Source organism: Pleurodeles waltl, chromosome 5 (genome assembly GCF_031143425.1).
Source record: "Pleurodeles waltl isolate 20211129_DDA chromosome 5, aPleWal1.hap1.20221129, whole genome shotgun sequence".
Lineage (NCBI taxonomy): Eukaryota > Metazoa > Chordata > Amphibia > Caudata > Salamandridae > Pleurodeles > Pleurodeles waltl.
Window position 1 is genome coordinate 1,210,553,019 of NC_090444.1, and position 22,353 is coordinate 1,210,575,371.

At 40.2% G+C, this 22,353-nt stretch overlaps 1 protein-coding gene across 1 annotated transcript in view; it reads right to left on the reverse strand.

Moving 5' to 3' along the window:
• Window positions 1-2,065: 2,065 nt before the first annotated feature.
• Window positions 2,066-22,353, reverse strand: part of SIM1 (SIM bHLH transcription factor 1) — a 238,014-nt gene continuing 217,726 nt past the window's right edge. Inside the window, exons 11-12 of the mRNA XM_069235470.1 lie at window positions 12,237-12,642; window positions 2,066-7,354 (exon numbers count right to left, since the gene is read on the reverse strand). Of these exons, the coding sequence (XP_069091571.1) occupies window positions 6,627-7,354; window positions 12,237-12,642 (1,134 nt within the window). The 3' untranslated portion in view covers window positions 2,066-6,626. The remainder of the gene's footprint in view (window positions 7,355-12,236; window positions 12,643-22,353) is intronic.

The window sequence follows — 22,353 nt, forward strand, 5'->3', positions numbered from 1 at the left end:
AATAAATAGATTAACACTTTTTGACAGGCCAGTGACAGTCTGCAGGCTGGGAGAGGGAGGTTGCTAGTACCCAGGAACTGAGACCAGTATTCACGTATTCCAAGTCAGGAAAGATGGAAGCTGGGAAGAAATACAGCTGAGAATCATGAGAACAGACTACCAAAAGGTAGTGCAGTATTCAAAATTTGGATGATGGTCAAATTAAAAGACCTAGGAACATCCAGGGTAGATAGTTGTCTCAGAGAAGCTGGAATGAGAAGGCTCTTGCAAATGAACTCAATGGACAGGAGTGGGGAGCTGAATCTAAAAACACCTGTCCATTCCTCATTGAGCAACATTTGTAGGGGCTTTGAAGGCCATATCCCTGGAGTGTATAGATAACGTCCTGAGTCAAAACGTAACTCAAACATTCAAAATACTTGCTTCATTTATTTAATATTACATTGTTTTTACGGGTTTATTTAAATTTCTTTGATTATATCTAGCATGTGTTGGTGCAAATAAAAGCATGTGTTACAGAAATGATCAATCCAGCACAGTGTATTGCACTAGCTGAAAAGAAAATTGTTCTAAATAGCAAAATCTCTAGCTAAATTCTGGTGTGGGGATAACCGTCATCATGATTCAGTACCAACTGTACATGGTATCCTTATGTTTGTAGAGCAGACAGAAAAGTCAGCAGTGAGTTGTAAGACAGGCGGAAAAGAGTCAGCAGCAACAGGCCACGACTTGTCATTACCTGTCAGTCTGGCCTGCATTGTCTCAGGCCTAAAACGAGAGCCATCAGCTCATTGAAAGGTACCTTAGCAAGGCAGTTACACATTCATATATCACACAATCTTCTCCCCATTACTCTGTGCCCCCAACTTTCCATAAGAAGAGGAGCTTTTTGCTGTGTGCACAACCTTCTGGTTACACTGATGCAGACAGGCAGCAGTGTAACAGGTGCTCATGTTTTCACAGCTAGAGAAGACACTAAGGGCCTCATTACGAACTTGGTAGTCCCACCATGGGACCGCCAAACTCACGGAAAGAACGCTACCGCCATAGCAGTGACATTGCCCCAAGTTATTACACTTTTCCCGCTGGACCGACAAGCGGGAACATTGTAATATGAGTTCCCGCCTGGCTGACCGCAGGAACAGTGTTAGGATATTTCTCTTGGCTCCCTGAAGGGAGCCAAGGCCAATATCCTAACACTCAGCACCCTCGGAATGCGCACTGTCTGCAAAGCAAAGCAGACAGTGCGCATTCCGAGGGTGCTGGGCAAGGGAGCCCCCAGCACTTCCTTTCCGCCAGCCTTATCATGGTGGGCTACCCGCCATGAAAAGGCTGGCAGAAAGAGAGGGTTGTCATCAGCCAGGCAGCACTGAGTTCAGTGCCGCCATGGATGATTGCAAGCCCTACTGCCGTCATACCATCGGGAACCATGTTCCCAGCAGGGGCATCGGTCCTTTGTTGGTCCAACCGCATAGGTCCTAATTTGGCAGTCGGACGGCCAAAGTCACGATGGTCCAACCGCCACTGCGAGTTCGGCGGTCTCATGACTGCCAAACTCGCAATGAGGCCATAAATCATTGTCTGTGCACACTAATGGCAGTGATGGTGTATGTGGTAAAAAAAATAACACCATAAGTAGTGCAACATGACTTTCACCCTTTTCTGACTATGATGGGTCAGAAAAAGGTTTGATTGATCATTTACTCCTTCTTGTCATGGCCTCGAAGTATTTAAATATAACCACCTAATCACCATAACTTCTATTGTACACCCATTGAGCTATGGATTTGTTCTTTATTGCCATCGTGCTTCCCATGGTCCCACGGAGCGGAAAGACATGAAGGAGATTTCAAAAAACCCTTGCCTAAACCAAGCAAAAAAGGCACAAAGTGCACAGCAAAACAGATAACATTAGAGTAAAATCATCCTCTAATATATATTCCATTCTCGCATCATTCATTTAATTCTGAAGTCCCATTTTTATAGAATACTGTCTTGCAAATTATGTGAATCTTCGAGAAACTAGTTATTCGGGAGACAAAAAAAATCAAACAAAACCATACCCTTTCGTTTGTACCTGTATTTTTTACCCCACCCCAAAAATCTTCACATAATAAATACATTTTATGCACAATTGACTTCAAATTTACTTCAGAAAGCTATTTACAATATAAATAATTAGAAATGAGAACACTTTTTAAGATATCATTGACATAGCTAAATTGTGTTTCCTACATTACATTCAAAAGGAAAACTTCAAAGTACAGGTTTTATGCTATAATGTCACTAGAAACTATACATTGCAAGGCATAGTATTTCAAATTTGGCAAATATAAATAGGTTTGTTACAAAGATTATTGAGTGGTGGTTGGCGCTCCTGTTTGAAAGCTTGCATGGCAGCCTTTTAAGCGCTTTACTGTTTGGCTGGATGACTTGCAAAGCATTTTTTGTCAAAAGTTTTCAACAAAGAAAGGGTACAGTACTTTAGCATTGATCCCCTCTGGCTGACTTATTTTCACCAGAATGTCAACATAACATTGCTTATAAAGGTGCCATGAATGTTTTTGCTGGGTATTTGTCTCACAGGGTCGTTTAAGATGTATAACTTCAGAATTCGAAAGTATCTGAATGCAATAAAAAACACATGTTGCAAAAATGAGCCGTAAAAATGCAATTTATCCCACGAACAATTTAGTATTCTATGCTTTCATGGTAAACCAGCTGCTTCGTCATACCCACACTAGTATATATTTGTATAAGTGTTTTTTTTAAAATAAAATATGTTTTGATTTTGCACTGAGACTATGGTCTGTAGATGCTTGGGCCTGTTTACATGTGTGAAAAAAGCTAATAACTAGAAACGTGACTTTTATGGAAATGTGAACAGATCATTTTAAGCAGGTGTGCAATGTCATTCCATAGGGATTTTAACTTTATTTTGAACCTTAGTGCGTGATTTTGAATGGTTAAGTAAGAACCAGCCTAACGACTGTGAGGCATGGAAAAGTAAAAGTCCATTGTAAAACATGCAGACATAATTGCAATGGAAAATAAAAGTAATAGTAGTTTATTAAAAAATAGGGCATTTTTCATGCAACATTGCAGTTTCTTTAAGTGTGTAACTAACTGGGCATATAATTATGTATAATTCCAAATGATAGCTATGCTGTGTGTAAACATTCTGCAACAAGACTGGTTGAATGCTACAAATTCTCTGACACCACAGACCAATGGAAAGACAGTCCTTGAAAGCTTCTTAATATATTAGGCAAGACACGCCTGTCCTCGGTTTGCTTTTACCACATGCAACGTTCTCTCCTGTAGTTAATGAGTGTACAAGAAATTTCCATTTTCCACGAATTGAATGTGACAATAGTACACGTGCAGGCCTATCAGAGTTCAGCTTGAAAATATCCCCAGATGCATTTGCTGGCAAATGATATGATATAAATAGATTTCCAGGCGATTCCAGTTGCATCTCACTGCTAGTTAATGGTTCCTACTGGTTTCAGCTGGTGTTTTTGTTCACTTACACTTCATATGAACAGAGAATTCTAGTCTCTAAAACCAAACTTCACGATTAAAATCTGTAAAGACAATTTTTAACTGGTTGATGGGAATTTCCAACATGGATCCTTTCTGTCTCATTATGCTTAAGTTCGACATACATGATATAATTTAAAACTGAATAGTGAGGATCTAGAGAATTCACACTGAGATAAAAAAGCATGTGTTTCTCATAAGCCGCATTGCAAGACTTGTTGGTGAAATGTCTGCCACCCCAAAGTATACACTGGTGCTACTCCACTACGCTCTGCAAGTCATTCATTAGCAGGAAATTAAGCAAAATTGATCCAATATGTGAAGTGGGATATCTGCATCAAACTGTAGATGTTCTAACATTGAGACACTTTTCAGTAGGAGCATGATGGGGAACAAGAGGTGCCTGCCTTGGTCCTATCACTCCTTTTAGGAATAAGCTCACATACACCACTGCAATGACACCTCTGGGGTCAAGTCCAAAGCATGTAATAATATGCATACTAGAAGACGCCTGCAGTCTCCATCTTACTGTCAAGGTGGCATCTGGTCTTGCTCCTTGACAAAAGCTAGCATCCCCAGCAAACAGTCAACTGAATTGACGCAGTTCCAGTTTATTTCACTCCAGCAGGAAATGGGTACTAGGGTACTGGGGTACTGGGGAAAGAAAGCTAAGATGTAATAACTGTAGTAAGTGAATACATGAAATTAAGCAATATAGTAAACAAGCTTTTTAATAAGCTCTGGGAATCCTCAGTGTATTTGAATCCAAACGTGAAGACGGAGGCTTTAATCAAAGCCATGGCATGCAGGGCAAAGGGACATTTAAAAGTGTGTAGGAAGGATGTAACACAGGATAGAGAATTCGTAATTAAGGAAGCCGTTTTGTCTTTTTGGAAGACTTGCAGGGAATGGCATTCTATCATGTTCGTTCTTGTATTCCACAGATTTTACTAACTTAATTAATGTTGGTGCTACTAACTGAAAGTGAAGCATAACTCTAATATGGCTTTCTCTGTCCAATTACAAGTAGTAAGGGCATTGTAGGCAAACAGATTTCCCATTTAAGGATGAATTCTTGCGTTATCCAATGATCCATTTTTTAACTTTGGAATGGTTCGTAGGAAAAAGCTCTAATGTGTAGAACCACAGTTAAAGAAGGCAGAATACTGTGTATTACACATATTAACACACAAGATGGTGTAACTCTGTCCCAGTAAACAGTGAGGCTGAGTTTGAAGGTTTTAGCATTTATTTTTCAATTTGATTGAGGCCCTACTGTACATTATGCAGAACACAGCTTTGTTGCTAAACGTATAAGTGTGCATATAATCAAAGCAGAAATAGCTGGGGGTATTTAGTCGGCTAGAAAAAACAGTCCTAATACCGAGTAAGCGTTATTTGTGTGCAGGCTCATGAACCCAGCCCCAGGTTTCATTCACTTTACATAGCTAGAAAAGTTGCTGGGAAACTTGTGAAAGCTAATACATGCTCTTTAGTGGTTCTTCAAATCAGGAGACTATACGCGTGTATTTGCAGTCACAACATTATTGGTGCTCTATTTGAGTTGTCTGGACTATCTCCTTTTTTAAACTAATATTTCACTTTCGATGCATGTCATCCACTGCCTTACTATGCAAGAACTCAGATCTCCTTTTTCATAAATTCAGTGTTCATGATTGACATAATTGCGGGATAGTGCAAATTATTTGCTTTATTTTTGCTGACACCTTAGATTTTTTTCATCTAACTGGGCAAACTGTTGTTACACGGTTTACAATTTATGGAGCGCGTTGCTGTGATGAAAGTCAAGTATGTGCACAGTGAAATGAAATATACCACATGGTTTCCAACTGCACTGGTTTTTGACACAAATGACATAGCTTGTTTGCAAAATGTGGTTCTTTCCCGTTACCCGTTAAGCACTGTAGTGGTATTAAACAAATACTCAAAGTCTAGTAAGCTAATGGAAAACATCAGATGGCAGTTCACATTCCCACACACTGGTCACTCGTGTGGTATATTACAGTAATTGGCAGTACCAATATAGAAGGCTGAGTATTTTCCCAGTAGGTTTCTTGAGATTCATGTATTAACGCTACACCCTAAGACAGAGTTTTCAAAAGTGCAGTGTGTTACAAAGGTGCCAAGAAGTGCAACTGCTGGACTTCTGTAATGTACTGCCGGTCGCAGGTGGCCCTGTTATGGTGCTGCATATAACTCTGAGCGAGGTAATGCGAAGAAGGATAATACTGTCCAAGGAGAAAAAAAATACTGGTAACACTATATAAATAGGTGTAAACGCCATCATTATGTTCCCTCCAACTACATATTTCACAAACCTATGTTGTTTCTGCAAGACATGTTCAGTCAGAAACTTTCAATTTTGTCATCATGAAGTGGCATAAGGTACAACCGTAAATACAAAGAAAATACTAATTTTGTTTCAGTTTAATAAAATAGCATGTTGACCTGAATGTGGCAGTGCTTTCATTTCAAACATATGGTGTGAATATAGTTGCTTGTGTTTCCTTGTGTTGGACATGTAAGTATATATCTTACGTTTCTTCCATGGAGGGTACAACTGAGAAGCCAGTGTTGTTGGAGATGTAATGAGCTCAGACAAGACCAAACATGCATATTTTTTATATGCATGTTGATAAGGTGTGCATTCCCTAGCTTGGTATCTTAAAGGGTGCATATCTGCACTTGCATGGGGTCGTGTTAAGCACATGCAGTTCGAAAACTTTCTCCCATCACCCATTTTATTATGTACCTCCTCTGCCAGTTACACAGGTGCTCGCCTTATCCATATGAGCATCTCGCAGCAATAACATGATGGTTCCCACAACGTAAGGCAACACCATTCCCCCTGCTTCATTCCATCCAACTGCTGAAACTCTTGCATTGTGTAGCGAGCATTTTACACAGAAGACCTCACCACATTTAGCTCGCTCCCGATGCCACTGGTTGCTATGTCTAGTGCATTGTGTTATATTCAAGGGTCCTTAACAAGGGCATAAAAACATATTTCTTCCTAAGACGATTCAAATATTCTTTCAAGTGTGAACATATTCAGGGGAACATCAGCTTCCATTTGTGATTATCACCGATGTCCCTTTGTGTCCCTGTGCTGGATCCTGCTGCATCCTCAGGTGAGAAGATACATCAAAGTGAGAGCCACTACAGCCTAGAGAATAGTTCCGTAGGGCTTCAGTGTCATACAAGTGTTCAAGGGTGTACCCAGTCAATGTGTAAGAGTGCTTATCAAAGTACTGCCGGTGCGCACTGTAGTAGTTCGGAGATGCCTCAGAATGGTCAACTGTTTGATGGGGAGACAGGTCAGAATGCAAATAGTCTTTAGCTAGAGTCAAACTGGATTTTGATATTCTGTCCGAATTTGGGCTGCCCATCCTTGAGAGCGCTGTGGGGCTGTTGTCATATTCATTTTCATGTGGGCTCATGATCTTCCCATCGCGGTGCTGGATGTGCTCACATGGGGATGTGTTGGAAACTGAAGGAGCTCGGCATAGGACCCCGGCCATCTGCGGCTGCTGGTAACTGGCAAAACAAATGGACTGCTTCTTTCCAGCTCCATTAATGGAGACCAGCTGGTCAGCTGTGGTTTTCCGAAGCTGGAGCCTACTCTCTTCCTCTTTAATCATTTGCTGAGTTGCTCGGATTAAGGTTTCAATTTTGCTGGGCTCATGAGGACTGCACTGGTACTGATCAGTGCGGTACCGTTCTCCTGACTCACTTGCAGAACCAGGATCTGGAGAGCTCACCACGCTGTCCTCATCCCACTGTCCGCGCCCTAAAAAACAAAGGGAAACAATGATAGCATGCTACAGGTGTTTGTCTACTAATTTATGTAAACCGTGAACAAATACCACACAACAGATTAGTTTCCCTGCACTAGCATCACCATTACCAGGGGTCCCGGTAATTCGGGGAGAAGGAAAATAATTGGAGTAAAAGGCTTTGGGGAGTGACATGCATGAATAAGATTTACTTTGAAATGTACATGTTTTTCCCTGGCATTTCACCTGGAAACGTTGCCTGATTGCAGCATAGAAAATCTCTAGGCGGAGGACCGGAGAGCGGTGGAATTCATGCACAATTTATAATTCCGGCCACATCTGGAATTACCCGACCATTCGTAATAAGGGCCTTAGCATTTTTCTTTCCAACACCTAAGTGACATATGTGTTGGACTGCGCATCCACCTGACATCAGGTATACTTACCCTCTGTCCCCACTCTTGGCTTTTATATGTATAGATACATAAATATACATAGACGTGTTTATTTCTGAGTCATATATTCCGCTAGTATAGCAGGCGAGTACCACTGATGAAGTACGTAAAATAAATCTCATTACTTTGTGAACCAACCTTCATACCAACTGGACTGCTACTGTGTGTGTGTGTGTATATGCACACAGTGTGAAACTATGTGTGCACGCATATGTTGTGCAATAAAAGGTCAATGGCAAATTATGCATAATTGAGCAAACTGGGTAATCGAGATCTGTGGTGCTTAATTAATCTGCATTAACGTATCGTTCGGTAGAATGGGTAAAATGGGCCATTCATGAGGGCCACAGGAGCTCACCAATAATGTGTGACAGGTGAGGGAGGACAGTGGGCACCCAGAGGAAAAAGGCAGTCAGGAACTCCTTTCTGCCCTCTCATAGCTGACCTTCAGCGTGTATAAAAATATATGGGTGCCAGTGTGCTTTCACAGACCTTGAGGACCTGCAAAACTAATACTCTGGTTCTTTGCTACAGAGCACCCCACTTGCCTTTGGCATGCACAAATAGCACCCATTGCTCATTAGTTTTTCAAAGTTTTTATCGGTGTTTTGTCTTTGACTGCACTTGCTTTGTTTAGGACATCTGCAGCCTCATTGTGCAACAAAACTCTGGGTAGGACTTCAGTTACTTACAGATTGCTGTCCCTAATGCGGAACTTAGCTGACAATATGTTTTTTGAAGAATGCTCAAAGCATGGGCATGTGGCAAATGTACCACTGCGCTAAGTATATAAAGACATTTAACATAAAAGATATGCCTATTGGGTCTAGGCAAGCAAAGAAACAGCAACAAACAGACGAAACATCTCAGCATACATACTTACACCTTGGAGAAGAGCTGAAGTCTCCCCAGCAAGTTTGCCTCAACTTATAAATGGGTTAATTGAACACGCCAGGAAAGTACCAATGCAGGAAAACCTATCACTGTTTTCAGCAGGGAAGGATTCTATCCCTCTAAAAATAATAATCAAGGCACCTATTCACAAAATTCAGTGATATGTCATTTGAAATGCTGCCCATATGTTGACCGTTCACATCTTGTACATACTAGCCCCTACTGCACTTTGCAAAATATCATCACAATACGGGTGAATGGCCAACATGGCAAGCAAACAAAAGAGCTGCACATATCACCCAGCAAGCTCTGACAGCTATAAAGAATATGCTTTTCCCTCACACACTGAGTCAGTGCATCACTTTATAGACCTACCACAGTCAGAGAAAAATTAGAAATGTAGTCCTGCACCTTTTATCGGTTTCACCTCATTGCAGTTACATACACTGAATGTTCCCTCACCTTACCTCCCATCTTGAATATTGTTGATGTTGCCATTTAGTAAATAAAGAAACTGAAGGATGTCCTCAACTCCCACCATACTGAACATTGCAGAGCCCTCTCTAGATTCATCTTTATTAATAGATCTTTCCCTCCGAATCAGCCACTTTCATCTGTCCCTGGCCCCACACATATTTCAGCAAGTTGTCCAATACCCTAATAACACCCATCTCAATATTTCATAACCAGGCTACAGCACCCACCCACTACCTAGAATTAAGGGCCCTCAGTCACCTTCTTACGTCCACCATGAATAACACATGGCCAGGACTCCTCACTATTTTGAAACTTTCCCATTATACCATTATGTCTTTCCTCGCCCTTTTCAGATCCATCAACTTCAGATCCATATTTAGACCACCCTGTCTACTCCAATGATCTATAAAGTCTCTCCTTACTGCAATTGATTTCACTACCCTCTTCTCAGTGGCGAAAATTTGAATGGCCAGGACATCCCTCTCATGCTTTGTGATGATCTACAAAAAGTGGCATTACTTGACAAACGCAATCTTAATCCATTTTTCCCTTTCATTCTTCTCAACGGCTAGACGTACTTTGTTCTTCAATTACTCAGTCTCTTCATTGTATCCATCAACCTGTGTATCTCATAAATCACTTGAAATTCACTCCCATTTTACACACTTTTATCTCAACAGTTTAACCAGTCTCTTTGCCCTGCTTCCTACACTCCCTGCTTCAAAACATCAGTTCTCATCCCACTACTAAAATACTATACGCTGACCCCCTTATACGCCTGAAACTACTGTGCTATTTCCCATAACCTACTTCTCTAAAATCACTGGTAGCCTGATCACCACCAAATATCTGTGCAATTTCCTGAAACTGGGCAATCATCAGAATACATTCCACCGAGGTAGCACTGGTCCACATTTTATATTGCGTAACCTTCAACCATCAAAATCGTCTCTCCTCAGCTTCAACCTTGATCTCTCTGCTGTCTTTAATATTGTCAACCTCAACCTTCTCTATCTTTGTCAAGCTTGGGCATCCTTGGCACTGCACTCTTCTGAATCTCATCTTACCAAGCGGTCCATTTCTACTCAGTGCCTTCAGCTCCTTAAGAATTATTATCAGTTTTCACCCACCAAAGGTTGTTGGTGGCATGGAGAGCACATTCTCTTTTCTCTCGCTTACACTTCCTTTTTCAGCCTGCATCGCTGTCTGTCTCTGTGTCAGGATGTACCTATCTGCTTCTAAATTATGACGTACTATTTAATTCTCAATACAGAATAGACCAGTATAGTATATCACCGATTATCCAATGCCCTTTAGGTGATTTTATCTCATCTTTACCCTCAACCACCTGCTTCTATTCCCAGAGTTCATTTTGACTAACTGAAGGGGCTCCCTGTCTGCATTATATTGAACGTCCCCTTTACATACAACAACCTACTCCGAAATCACAATATTCTCCACCAACCCAACTCTCCTTCCACTAGGCAATTACCCTATTTAATACTCCTGTCTCAGAAAGCTGCCTTTCTCATATTCCACTCAAAAGGTATTTTCAGAAACTGATAAAAAGTACTCAGACATGCAATTCGTTACCAGTGTGCATTTTCTAAATCATCTTCTACTCTCTCTTCAGGCATCAAGTAGACTGTACAAAATGTCTCTATGCAGGTTCTCTATCTTGATATTAAAGTCTTTTATGGCCTATTTGCCCTCCACACCTAGCCCTCTGGAGGTATCTCCATCTGCCCCTCTGATTAACCTATTAGATCACAAATGCAGAAATGCCCCTCCAATGCTTAAGCCCCCTGAAACTCATCAAGCCTATGGTACTTTCCCTTCCAGTACTCTCTACTGGATACCCCAACCCTTCATTGTAAAAGCTGCCACCACCCTCAGTGCCCACAAAATAGCCATCAAACAACAAATTTTCAATGCCAATGAGTTCCCCTGTCTTCTTTACTCACCATTACCATTTTTACTACCAATTCCACTGCATAGATAATGGGCTCTCAGTGACACTGATGTATAGCATCTGATTAAACAGTTATGTCTCACTTATTACCCAATACAGACTTTCTGTTTTCATTCACCACTAAGTTCACTATGTTCCTAGTTGACATTTAACCTCTGTCCAGAATTTAATTCTAAAGTTTCCAGCAAATACATTGATACAATGTGCACCAGGTGCAAAAATAGCAATCAACAAAACAATCTCTTGCAGTCATTTCACAATGTGTGCACAAGTCGTTTTGTCCTTTTAAGGTTACAGATGACAGCGCAAGGACCACTGATATTTTAAAGGGGTTAGCATGTCTATTTTAGTCACGATTCAAGTTTGACCTCATGACCCCAACTGTCTGGAACAGCTGTCTGTCTAAATCACTAATCATCAGTGATTATGAACTTGGACAAACTGCAAGTTAAATGTCTATTGCTGCATATATTTCTGGCATCACTCTTGGACCGGATTTGACATTAGTTCTGTTGCACTTGCACCTGGATCTTTCCCCTTTCAGATGCTTCTCTACTGACCTACCCGCCAACGTGTTTATTATTATAATTACTTTTAAAAAAAGTATGTGGACAACATTTAATGTACATTTAATTACAAATTTTCTGTTTGGTATCAATGTAGTCTCTAAAAGGATTTTTACTGAAATTAACAGAATGGATTAGTGGGTTTAATGCATTTCTTCTCAGTCTTAGATAGTTAAGTAAATGGTTAAAGGTTGTCACATTTCAACATAAAACGTGCAAACATTGGAAACAGGGCGTATTAGGTAAATCCTAATCTACACAACAATTCTGATTAGTGACAATTTGAGTTTTTACTTTTTTGTAATCTCACAACAAATCTGTATGTAAACATTACAGATTGCACCCAACATTGCTAAATTGTTATTCACTGTTTCATGGAAGAGACAATCATTAATCACCGCCCTTTAAGTATGTGAATATAGCGCCCTACAGTAAAATGTATCTCATAGTTAAACAAATCGAACAATCAACAGTCTTTCTGACTTTCAATTGCATTTTTTGTTCTTCATTACAATGTGAGTATTTCTCTTACCGGGAATTCTGTGAATTGAAGCTATATGTGGCATGCTGCTGTCGTACCCATCTCTACTTTCAGGAGAACTCTTAGTGATGGGCAACACTGAACGGGAGCCCCACCAAGTCTCTCTTCCCGTTTGTGGAGTGCCCAAGAAGTATCTGCCCGCCTCACACTTGCCTCCATCACAGGCTTGAGTATGGAGGTGTCTGTCGTCAGTAAGCCTGGAATGATCAATGGCGAAGCCATAGCAAAGAGAACTTCGGTCTGAGTATTGTCTGTAGGCACAGGAGACATCATGTTGCTGGGAGTTTGATCTCTCTCCGGTGTCCAGAAGTTGTGGCGAGGCAGTGTCCGTCAAGGGGCTGCTGCCCCATTGACTGTCATGGTCAGATTCAGACCTCTCAGTGTGGAATCCAGAATACTAAAAAACAGAAAAGCAAGATCCGTCTGTCAACATTGCACACAATCTGAGTTTTGCTATTGTCCAATACGATATGTGGAAAAATCTCTAAATTGAAAAGATTATTGATGCTATTTCAGCATTCAAGAACATGGACATGCATGAAAAAGAAATTTTATATTAAGATGTTTTCCAGTTCACCTTTAGATAGTTTACATTTTTCATGTTGTAATTTATCTCGGAAAGAACTGTACGAAACACAATGATGCACGTATTTATGCACATGTAACGGCTAGGCAAAATCCCATTTGCACACACCAAGTTTTTTTTCCTCCAAGCGGGCAATATTTCCCCTCTTTTCTCTACAGAAGCCTTTCCATTGTACTCTAACCAATGTTAATGGTGTTAAACTAACCCTGCCATTGAAAATGTTTATGAATTTCTGCAAAGCTACAATTTACATCTATTCACTACGTTTGCATAACATTCCCACCTTGGAAGTCCCTGGGAGCACTTTGGGCCCCATGTAATATTACATCATACACGTGTAATACTGCATAGGAAGAATCTATTTTTGAGAATAAATTCAGATTTTGGGACCACACAACCAGACTTTGCACTTGAAAATAGTGCCATTTATGTACCTCATTGACTCTAAATGTGCAAATAGCTTTGTGAAGCAGACCCTCTGTGCACTGCATAACAAGTGAAATAGTTTGTTATAAAGTGGCTAGCGACAGCACCAGTTGCCTAAAGGTTGAAAGCCCAATGACCAGAATATACACCATCCAATACGTTTAGCATAAGTGTAGCCTCATATTTGAGAAGGAGACAAAATATCTGTTTTTCTAGAATGCCTACTATAAAACAAATTAGCAAATTGTAAAGTCTTATCCACTTGCTATGTTACTTATATGGACTGCACTGCAAACCTATGGGGCTTAAGTAATATTATCTGCAGAAAACACTTCAAGCACTCTAGAGTGGTACTCGCTACACAAAATGTATGAAGTGGCATAAAAAATCATTAAAATTCCGCCCAAGGTTGGAATCAACCGCAGACAGGAAACTGACACTACATGATTGGTATATCTCGCCTACACAAATTATGCTAACCACCACAAACCACTAACTAACCTTGAGTCGATGATGTCCTGCACTCGACCCAGAAAGATACCAAAAACGATCTGAAAATGCTCCTCTTTGGACATAAAGTGTGGTAGTCAATGGGCCACAAAAGCCTGTTAAGTCGTCCAACAAAGCGGCATCAATCTAGGTCAGCTGTATTATAAACCCTGCCCAGAATTCTGTGAATCATTCCAAAAAATGCTTTAAATGTGACCAGAAAAAAATGTGGCGTCGTCAATGAATTATGGAAAGCAGCATTTGGCTACGTCTAGCTTTGGTTTTATTTCTGTTTAGTATCACACTGCCAGCTGGTCACTTTAAATGGCTTTCTGGGAGAAGAGGGGGTGTTTACAGGGAATGCGAGAGGCTTCTCATCCTTAAATTCAGTGCCAGTCAGTCTTAGGAAGTAGTTCAGTGGGTAAGCAGGCAATAAGTATGGCTGTATAGGTACGTTTCAGTCTTGTTGGTGGGGTAGGGTGGAAAAGGGTCTGATGTGGATGAGCCCTGAGCATTTATACCACGGAAATGTTTGGGTTTCAGACGTGTGAACAGAGTACATTCCCAGACACTGTCTCCATCCTTATTCACTCTAGAGTGACCAGCTCCCTCCAGGGCATTAGCATCACAGTTTCCAGTCCTGGACTTTTGTCTCATAACTTAGAGCATCCCGGGTATTGTTGTCTCATTTTGCTTCCATTTAACTCATCAGACTTTATCTCTAATGACTTGGAGACGGGTGGTATCTAAGTGTATATCCAGTACTATGTTAGTGTTTGTTGTTTTGTAACTGCTACACCCTTGAAAAAACTATGTTTACCTAAATATCATCAGTAATGTAATGTTTTGATGTGTGGGCTGCTAATTTAACCATTGCCACCTAGTGTGCTGCTTCTGTACTATGTAGTTCATCCCACTAAATAAGGCAAGACATTAAAAATGATAAAAACAGACACTCCCAATGTCTGCAGGTCAGTAATCCTTTAATAATCAAGCACACGTGCTAGCTCACCAAAAACTAAGTATATCCACGACTAGCACACAGCAAACGGAGCAAGCATCGCTTTATGGACTGTCTGCAATGTTAGAATACAATGTGTTAGTAACCTTATTCGATAATGTAAATATCATGTATACGTATGTAAACTTCCATTCCAACATACAGAAAGCTAACCAATTAATATACATAGACATAAGTAGGAAAGCGAGGTTGATGAACACCAGATCATCTACTGATGAATAATAGGTTAGGAACTTCACATATTAAGTAAACTTCCTGTTACACCTCTGGCCTAACCCTATCATCAGGGCCACTGGAATTACTGGGAAGGGGAGTGGCAAAGTATGGGCAGGTTCAAGTAAATTATGTGGCAAGAAAAGCCAAATTATGCAGGGTAATGCTGCACATTTTATGATAGTAATACTTTTATATTTTATCATTTTTACACGTTAACGCTGTTTGGACGTTGATTGCACCTCATTAGTACCAGTTTAACACCCAAGCATAGCAAAATGAGAAATTTGGAATAGGCCTTGCACCACGTGGCAACACGTCGCTGCCTTTTTATTAACTTTTGAACTGTTTGAGCTATAAACAAATTCATTTTTGTTAAAATCTGCAGATTATGCAGCAGATAATGGATTGTGTGACAAATGCGGCAAATCTATAACTATGCAAACAACGTCATGGCAGCACAATCGAATAATTCCAGTGGCCCTGTCGAACAAGATCACAATATGTGAAGCTTGCATTTAGAAATCTGCCAGCAAAAAATGTAGCGTTGCAATAAGTAAATTATTTGTTTTACAACACAGATGCCCTCGGTAAGAGATTGTAGGAAAAATAAAACTGGTGTTGAATGTGTGGTAAGTGGTTTCTTGTTCATTGTAAATGTTTTTTCAGTGTACAGGAAAGTGAGGTAAATGCAACAAAGAATTTGTAACTACACATTCACGACACCAGCAAAGCTTGATTGCAAGTACCGCTAAATCCTGGTACAAACCTTACACTTTTCAATGGGATAAACATATGGAAACATTGTTTCGGAAAGTTATTCTCAATTTAGAACTAAAACTGCTGTAATATCATGATTACCGGTAGTGGCACCACAATTACCGAATCATTGCACTAGCATGAAGGACCCAACCTTTTCCAAACAAGGGCCAAAGTGTTTGCAAGAATCTCTCATGCATTTAATGAACTCGGTATAATTGCAGATGCTTACACAGTACATGCAGGAAGTGAACTTCCTGCAGCAGCACTATATTGTGAAAATGCAGCTCTGGAGGAACTGAACGTTCAGCCATTGCCGTAAACAGGTAATTGGCCTCTGGTACTGCATCTATACCACTGAAAAGTATTTGTAGTAAAAGGGAAGACATTTCTCAACGCGATACAGTAACGTTTTGTCTCCACAATTAACACATTTACCACCTCTCAGACAGGAAAATGGGGATATATGTGGCTGTTAACCTCCAGCCTACAACTACTTTGGGATTAATTTGTAACGTCTAATCAACAATGACAGTGTACAAATTATTCCCATAGTTGTGAGAGTTTCACCGGAAGGACATCTAAAGTCTGCTGTCCATTGTCTTTCTCATGGGATTTGACTTTCCGACTCATCGCTTATGCACAAGTTGGACACCAGAAGGTGAGAGGTCAAAGGACAAAAAAAGGGCTAACATTCCTGTACATCATAGCATCTTGATGCATTGCATTCTGGGGAACAGAGGCAAAAGACAGCTGATGGAAACACAAGCTAGCTTATTTCAAGTGAGTGATTTATGAGGGTAGCCTTCTAGTCAATCTCGCATAGGTCACAAGCTGGAGGTTTTTTTTCCAAAGTGAGTGAGGAGGAAGACACTGACAAATGACCTCCTTGTTTTTTACTTAAATCTGTGGGTACGTTCTTGAAGCTCTCCGAAAAGAGCTATGATATGTTTTATTAAGGTAAGTGGTCCTGAATAATGATTTGTAGTTGATCTTGACACGTACTATATGCTGCTAGACTAAGTTGGAATGTTTGACTGTCTTTAATATAAATTCAGGCTCTACCATAATAATAATAATAATAATTTCATATTAATACTTTTTAGGTCTTCAAGGGAACGTTCTTGGGAGAAAAACAGCAAATGATTTTATCAAAAAGTTAGCCAGAACTTAAGGCAACTCATTTGGAAATATGTCAGCTTTTTTTTATTTATTTTTTTAGTCTGGAGCCACTACTGCCCACTAGGACCAACTGATTGCAGCAAAAGATGCCTGGTGCCTACCTGTACAGAAAGATCAACCTAAGCACTAGTCTCGCACTCATGCCGTAAAAATCATAATGTATTAACATAGTCCGCAATTCAAAACATACCGGGGAGATCGGGGGGGGGGGAGGGGGGGAGGGCGATGGGCGCTGTGGGGAGGGAGAGAATCGGAAACCCTCTTACATTTACTAAATTTACACAATTCATGAAAATTCTAAGCGAACACAGGTGTTACCTGCATTTTTTTAAACATTTGTGCAAGCAAATATATGGTAGTGGCATACAATTCAGGCATGTGCCTATTTTTCTAAACCATATCCTTGCAAATAATTCTGCACTGTACAAAATCTCTGCGTGCAAGGTTAGGAAAAAGACAATAGTGCTACAAAAGATTTTTTTCTTCAAAAACGAAGAAACATGTTTCCATGTTAATTCTTCTCTATACATAACCTTTGGGAACACGGGGGATGTTAATGCATTTTCATGTTCAGCAATACGTTCGTAATGATTATTTACAAATATTTTCCACCGACAATTAGGAGCAGGTAGGGCAGTGGGCACGTTTGTGAACAACCACAAAGGCACACCAGTGTGGGTGTTCACACTATATACGTGGATCTATGCCCCCGACACTTTCCGAGGAAGAATCGTTTTACTGTCAGTTCCGTAGAAATATGTGAAACTTCCTCAGATGTGACAATGCTGCGCCTGCTTTGTGAATCAGGACCCGATTTTGAGAGTTTCCCACTTTTTCCACATGCAAGTTCGACTAACATATGGAGAATAATTTGTTCACTAGATCTTTAAAAACTTTGATGGCCCTCCTGACCTGAAGAGGATTCAGGTTCAAACACTAAAAATGATCGTGGGTCTTTTGGAAATATCTAAAACGAATAGTCTGAGTGCATGGAAAACATGTTGAACAAAGTGCCACTAAACTGTCCAAAAGCACCATACAAAATTATATTATTTATTTCCTTTGTAAGTTCTAATGAGCATTTTGATATCCCACTAACAGTACTTATTGCCAAAGCTGCCGTACTGCAGAACGGAAGAGCTCTCAGCACCAGGCCTTAATTTGTACTTGTTGTTCCCGGTGCTGAGCACCGACACTTATTTTTAAGGGGTTACTCTTCTACCTCAAGCTTTTGCTGTGTGCAAAAGACACATATGGGAAAGACGGAGGAAGGAAAAACCGAAAAACCTTCACAAAGGGAGAAAGTAGAAAGCTGCAAGAGTGAGCTGAAGGGGCATGGAGTGACTTTATATGGATTGAAGAGGCCCGAGATGGCTTCAGGATTACGCTGCCTCTGTATTCCGTGTTCCCACATTTAAATGCAGCAGCTGCGTGTTTAAGAGGAGTGCTTTGGGCACCGGCACGTTTTTATTTACAAATTAAGCGCTGCTTAGTACCCACGACTTAAGGCAAAGCCACAAAGGCTTACTGATCTTCTTACCTTTGCTATTCTGAAGGTCGTCACGTGGTTAGTTTGAAATCAGTCAAATGCATACATGACATTTTACCAGTTCTCAGGAGCCCCAACACTAGTAAAGCCAATTGCTCTGGACTTGGCATCCGGACTTTTGATTTTGTCAGTGCTTGTTTTTATTGTATGTTTTGGTTTTGTCATGGTATTTGTAAACTTTTATTGTGAGGGGAACTGCTGGGCCCTTGATATTATAAAACATGGCTAAAATAAAAAATATTTTTAGTCTAAAAAATACGCATTACTATCTACACTACTACTTTGTGTCTGGATGGAACTGAAGGGAACTACTTTGTGTCTGGATGGAGCTGAAGGGAACTACTTTGTGTCTGGATGTGATCGTGTGAAAGAGCAGAGTGCCATCACTCGCAGTACAGTTAGCTACCTGCTGAAGTGGGTGATCCTCTACCCTTTGCTGTATGCTCTAGTCACAGCTTCTCCAGTGAGTAGCTCAGGAGCTACTGGTTTCTCTCAAGCTGTCTCTAAGTAGCTCTCTTGTGTGCACTGCATACTAAATTAGAAGTGTTTTCTTGGCTAAATTATCATATGTATACCAACATTGAAAAGTGTGTATTTGAGACAAAAATGTGTGTATTTCCAGAACTCATAACCTGATGTTTGAAGTATAATGGTTGAATTTCTAAAATGTATTTAATGCTGATGTTTCAGTGATGAATCATGCAGCGTGGGAAAGACTTATTGCTATTACAATTACCTTGGTGCCAAGGGAGTGAGTAGTATCCATGCAGAGGCATTCCAAATTGATAAAGCCATTTTACATTACTGCTGGCAGTTCTGCCTGATGCACTGAAGTGATCACTGCTGGTAATCTTGCATGGGGTGGCCAGTAATGTAATTGTGTCTGATATGGGGACAATTACTACTTTAATAATATTTATTAGTAGCTCCGGATGATATTAATTGACCATAAATAGCTCATAGGTAAGAAAAAGTTGGAGACCCTTGCTCTAGTGGTTGGAAGAAACAAGTGACTGATGTAGCAACACCCAAACAATGAAAAGGGCTGGCTAAAAAGCCACTGTGAGTCTAATCTAATCTAATATATACACACACACACACACACACACACATATATATATATATATATATATATATATATATATATATATATATATATATATATATATATATGTATATATATATATGTATATATATATATATATATATATATGTACACACACACACAAAGATCTTGGCTAATGCCTGATCAAACTATTACAGTCTGGTCTTCGAGGGCAGTAAAGGCCTGCTATAGAGGGATTCATTTATATGAAGTAATCCCTTTCCAAAAGGGCGGCTAGGTAAAACGTCACACAAATTATTATCCATTGTGCGCACTCTTTAGGTCCAGATCCTGGGAGCAGATACAGATGCCTACAAAAGAGTGGTGGGGAGTATTTTAACACCACATATAGAGGGTCTCTGTGTCAGAAATGGGGGCCTCACAGACACCCTAAACTGGTAGGTCTCTGCCAGTTGTTGAACCCCACCTGCACAGTAGAAAAGTTGCCTTGATATGGCCTTTGTGTTGGAGATGACCATATTTTGCTTTATATTACCTGAGACTTTTGCCTCCTGTTTTTGCCGAAGCCTTTTTTGCTGGCTCAGGGAATCTGCACTCTTTAATCCTGCTGACCACTAGTGAAGTGCTTCTGCTTCTCTTTTTAAACATGGTAAAATTGTAATCCAATGAACTGGCACATTTTATTCACTTATAGTCCCTAGTAAATGGTACTAAAGGTACCCAGGGTCTGTAAATATATGCTACTAGTGGGCTGCCAGACAAATTGCGACCCTCACTGAAGTAGTACTGCAAAACATGTGTCCAGGCCTGCCCTGCAGCCCGAGAAGGCAGTTTTAAACTGCTATTTCAAACTTTTTATTTTCTAGGCCTAAACCTTCTTTTTTACTATAAGTCACCCCTAAGGTAGACCCTAAATGCCCGTAGGACAGGATGCATGGCATTTCAAAGGTAAGGCACATCTATTTAATGTTTTATGTGTCTTGGCAGTGAAAAACCTCCAAAGATATTTTTCATTATGGCAAGTCTCGCTTTCCATTTGGAAAACAGTGGCTTACAACTTACAGTGCTTAATTTTAGTTACTATAAATATGGCTCAAGGTCTTAAAATCCGTCCTAATGATCAAATCAGATTTTGTATTACTTTTTGGGAAATTACACTTTTAGAGAGTTGCCTTTTTTCTGCCTAAGACAAAAGGGGCCTTTCAGCCAGTGCCCACTGTCACCAGAGTGTTGATGCTCACCTGTGGTGAGATGTGGATTGCTCCCAGACAGTGGACAAAGGGCTCAGTTGTAGAGAGGTGTTTTATTCCTTAGCAGGATGGCCTGGGATTTCCCACCAAAGTAAACTTCTTCCTGCCACTGCTGGCTCTAGTGTAATGGGGAAGGCACTTCTGCATAGTAGTGGGCCATTTGCTGCCAGACGGAGGCTTCCATTATGAACCCCAAGTACTTTACAAGCAATTGTGAGATTTTAGAAAGAGTTTGCTTCTGATATGAAAGGCCTGATGCAATTTTCATTCAGCCTTTTTACCAGAGGTCAGATTTTAAGGTCTGTGTAACCCACTTGACAGTTACATTGAACCTGTCGGCTTTTTAAAAAAACAAAAGCTTTATGACTATGTATCACATTATCTACATGTTAATTTGAGCTTTGTTTCATCAATCATTAATTGTTAAAATATCCAGATTTGAACATCCATCCCTTACCTATGCATGAGTATTTAGCCAGGCTAAATGCACTTTCATCCAACAGAATAGCTTTTGCCTCTTAAAAAGCTAATGCACATTCTGATTAATGTGCAACAAAATACAGTACCAGAGTATAATTGCTGGTCCTTATTCATTCTTCACAAGGGTAAAAATGCATTGCAGATGCATTTTACTAAGAACAGATGCATGCTTTTAAATCACTTTTATCTTACACTACTAATGCAAGCTTGAAAAGTAAAATATGTCCTCTGCATTTGTTGTTATGGTGAACAACAGATGGCAAAGGCTTCCATTAAAGTAATACAGAATGTCCATTAAAATGACTCATACTACTGGCAATAAATTCACTGGAAATGGAAATGGAGTTCCCCTGTCCTCAGGGGGATGAGACAAAGGGGATACGGTTGGATTTATTCGCAGTCACACCAGCAAATTTAAAGACGAAATGGAGGCTGTTGCAATGAAACTACTAAAGATATTGAAGGACAGAAACTATTCAAAGCAGCATAAAAATCATCTGCCATCAGTGCTTAGCTTGTGTAGAGCCAATCTATTGCTTAGGTGCAGGAGAGTTTATTAGTGTTTACTAGTGTCTGTTACAGAACCATGCCAATGAAACTGATCTGGGAACTTGACAGAGAAAGGGATATACATTATACATCTAATAGGAAATAGTAACGGAGTGTTGTTCAATATGCTGCAGCCACCTGTGTTTAAGGCCAGCTTGACCATTGTAGGTATTGCCCAAGTGGAAACCATAGTGGATCTGTCAATAATATATTTCAAAGAGGAATGCACAGTCTGTATCATCTTCCAGGTTGTAGAGTTACTGCAGGGGCTGAGACGGACAAAGGAGAAGCACTCAAAAAAAGGGAGTGAGTGTACTTTTGCTAAGTGTTTGCCTAAACTTCAGTCTACAAGCTTATTCTATCCCAGAGACTTAGGCGGAGACCTGATGGGATGATCACAAAGCAGTAAACAAATGGATTGAACGTACCTCTGCTCAAGAAAGCTTATTTTACCCCTGATCTAAAATGGCATCAGAAAGTAACGGGAGATGCTTACAAATTTACGCATGATCAATATTTCTAGTGGACAATCAGTAAC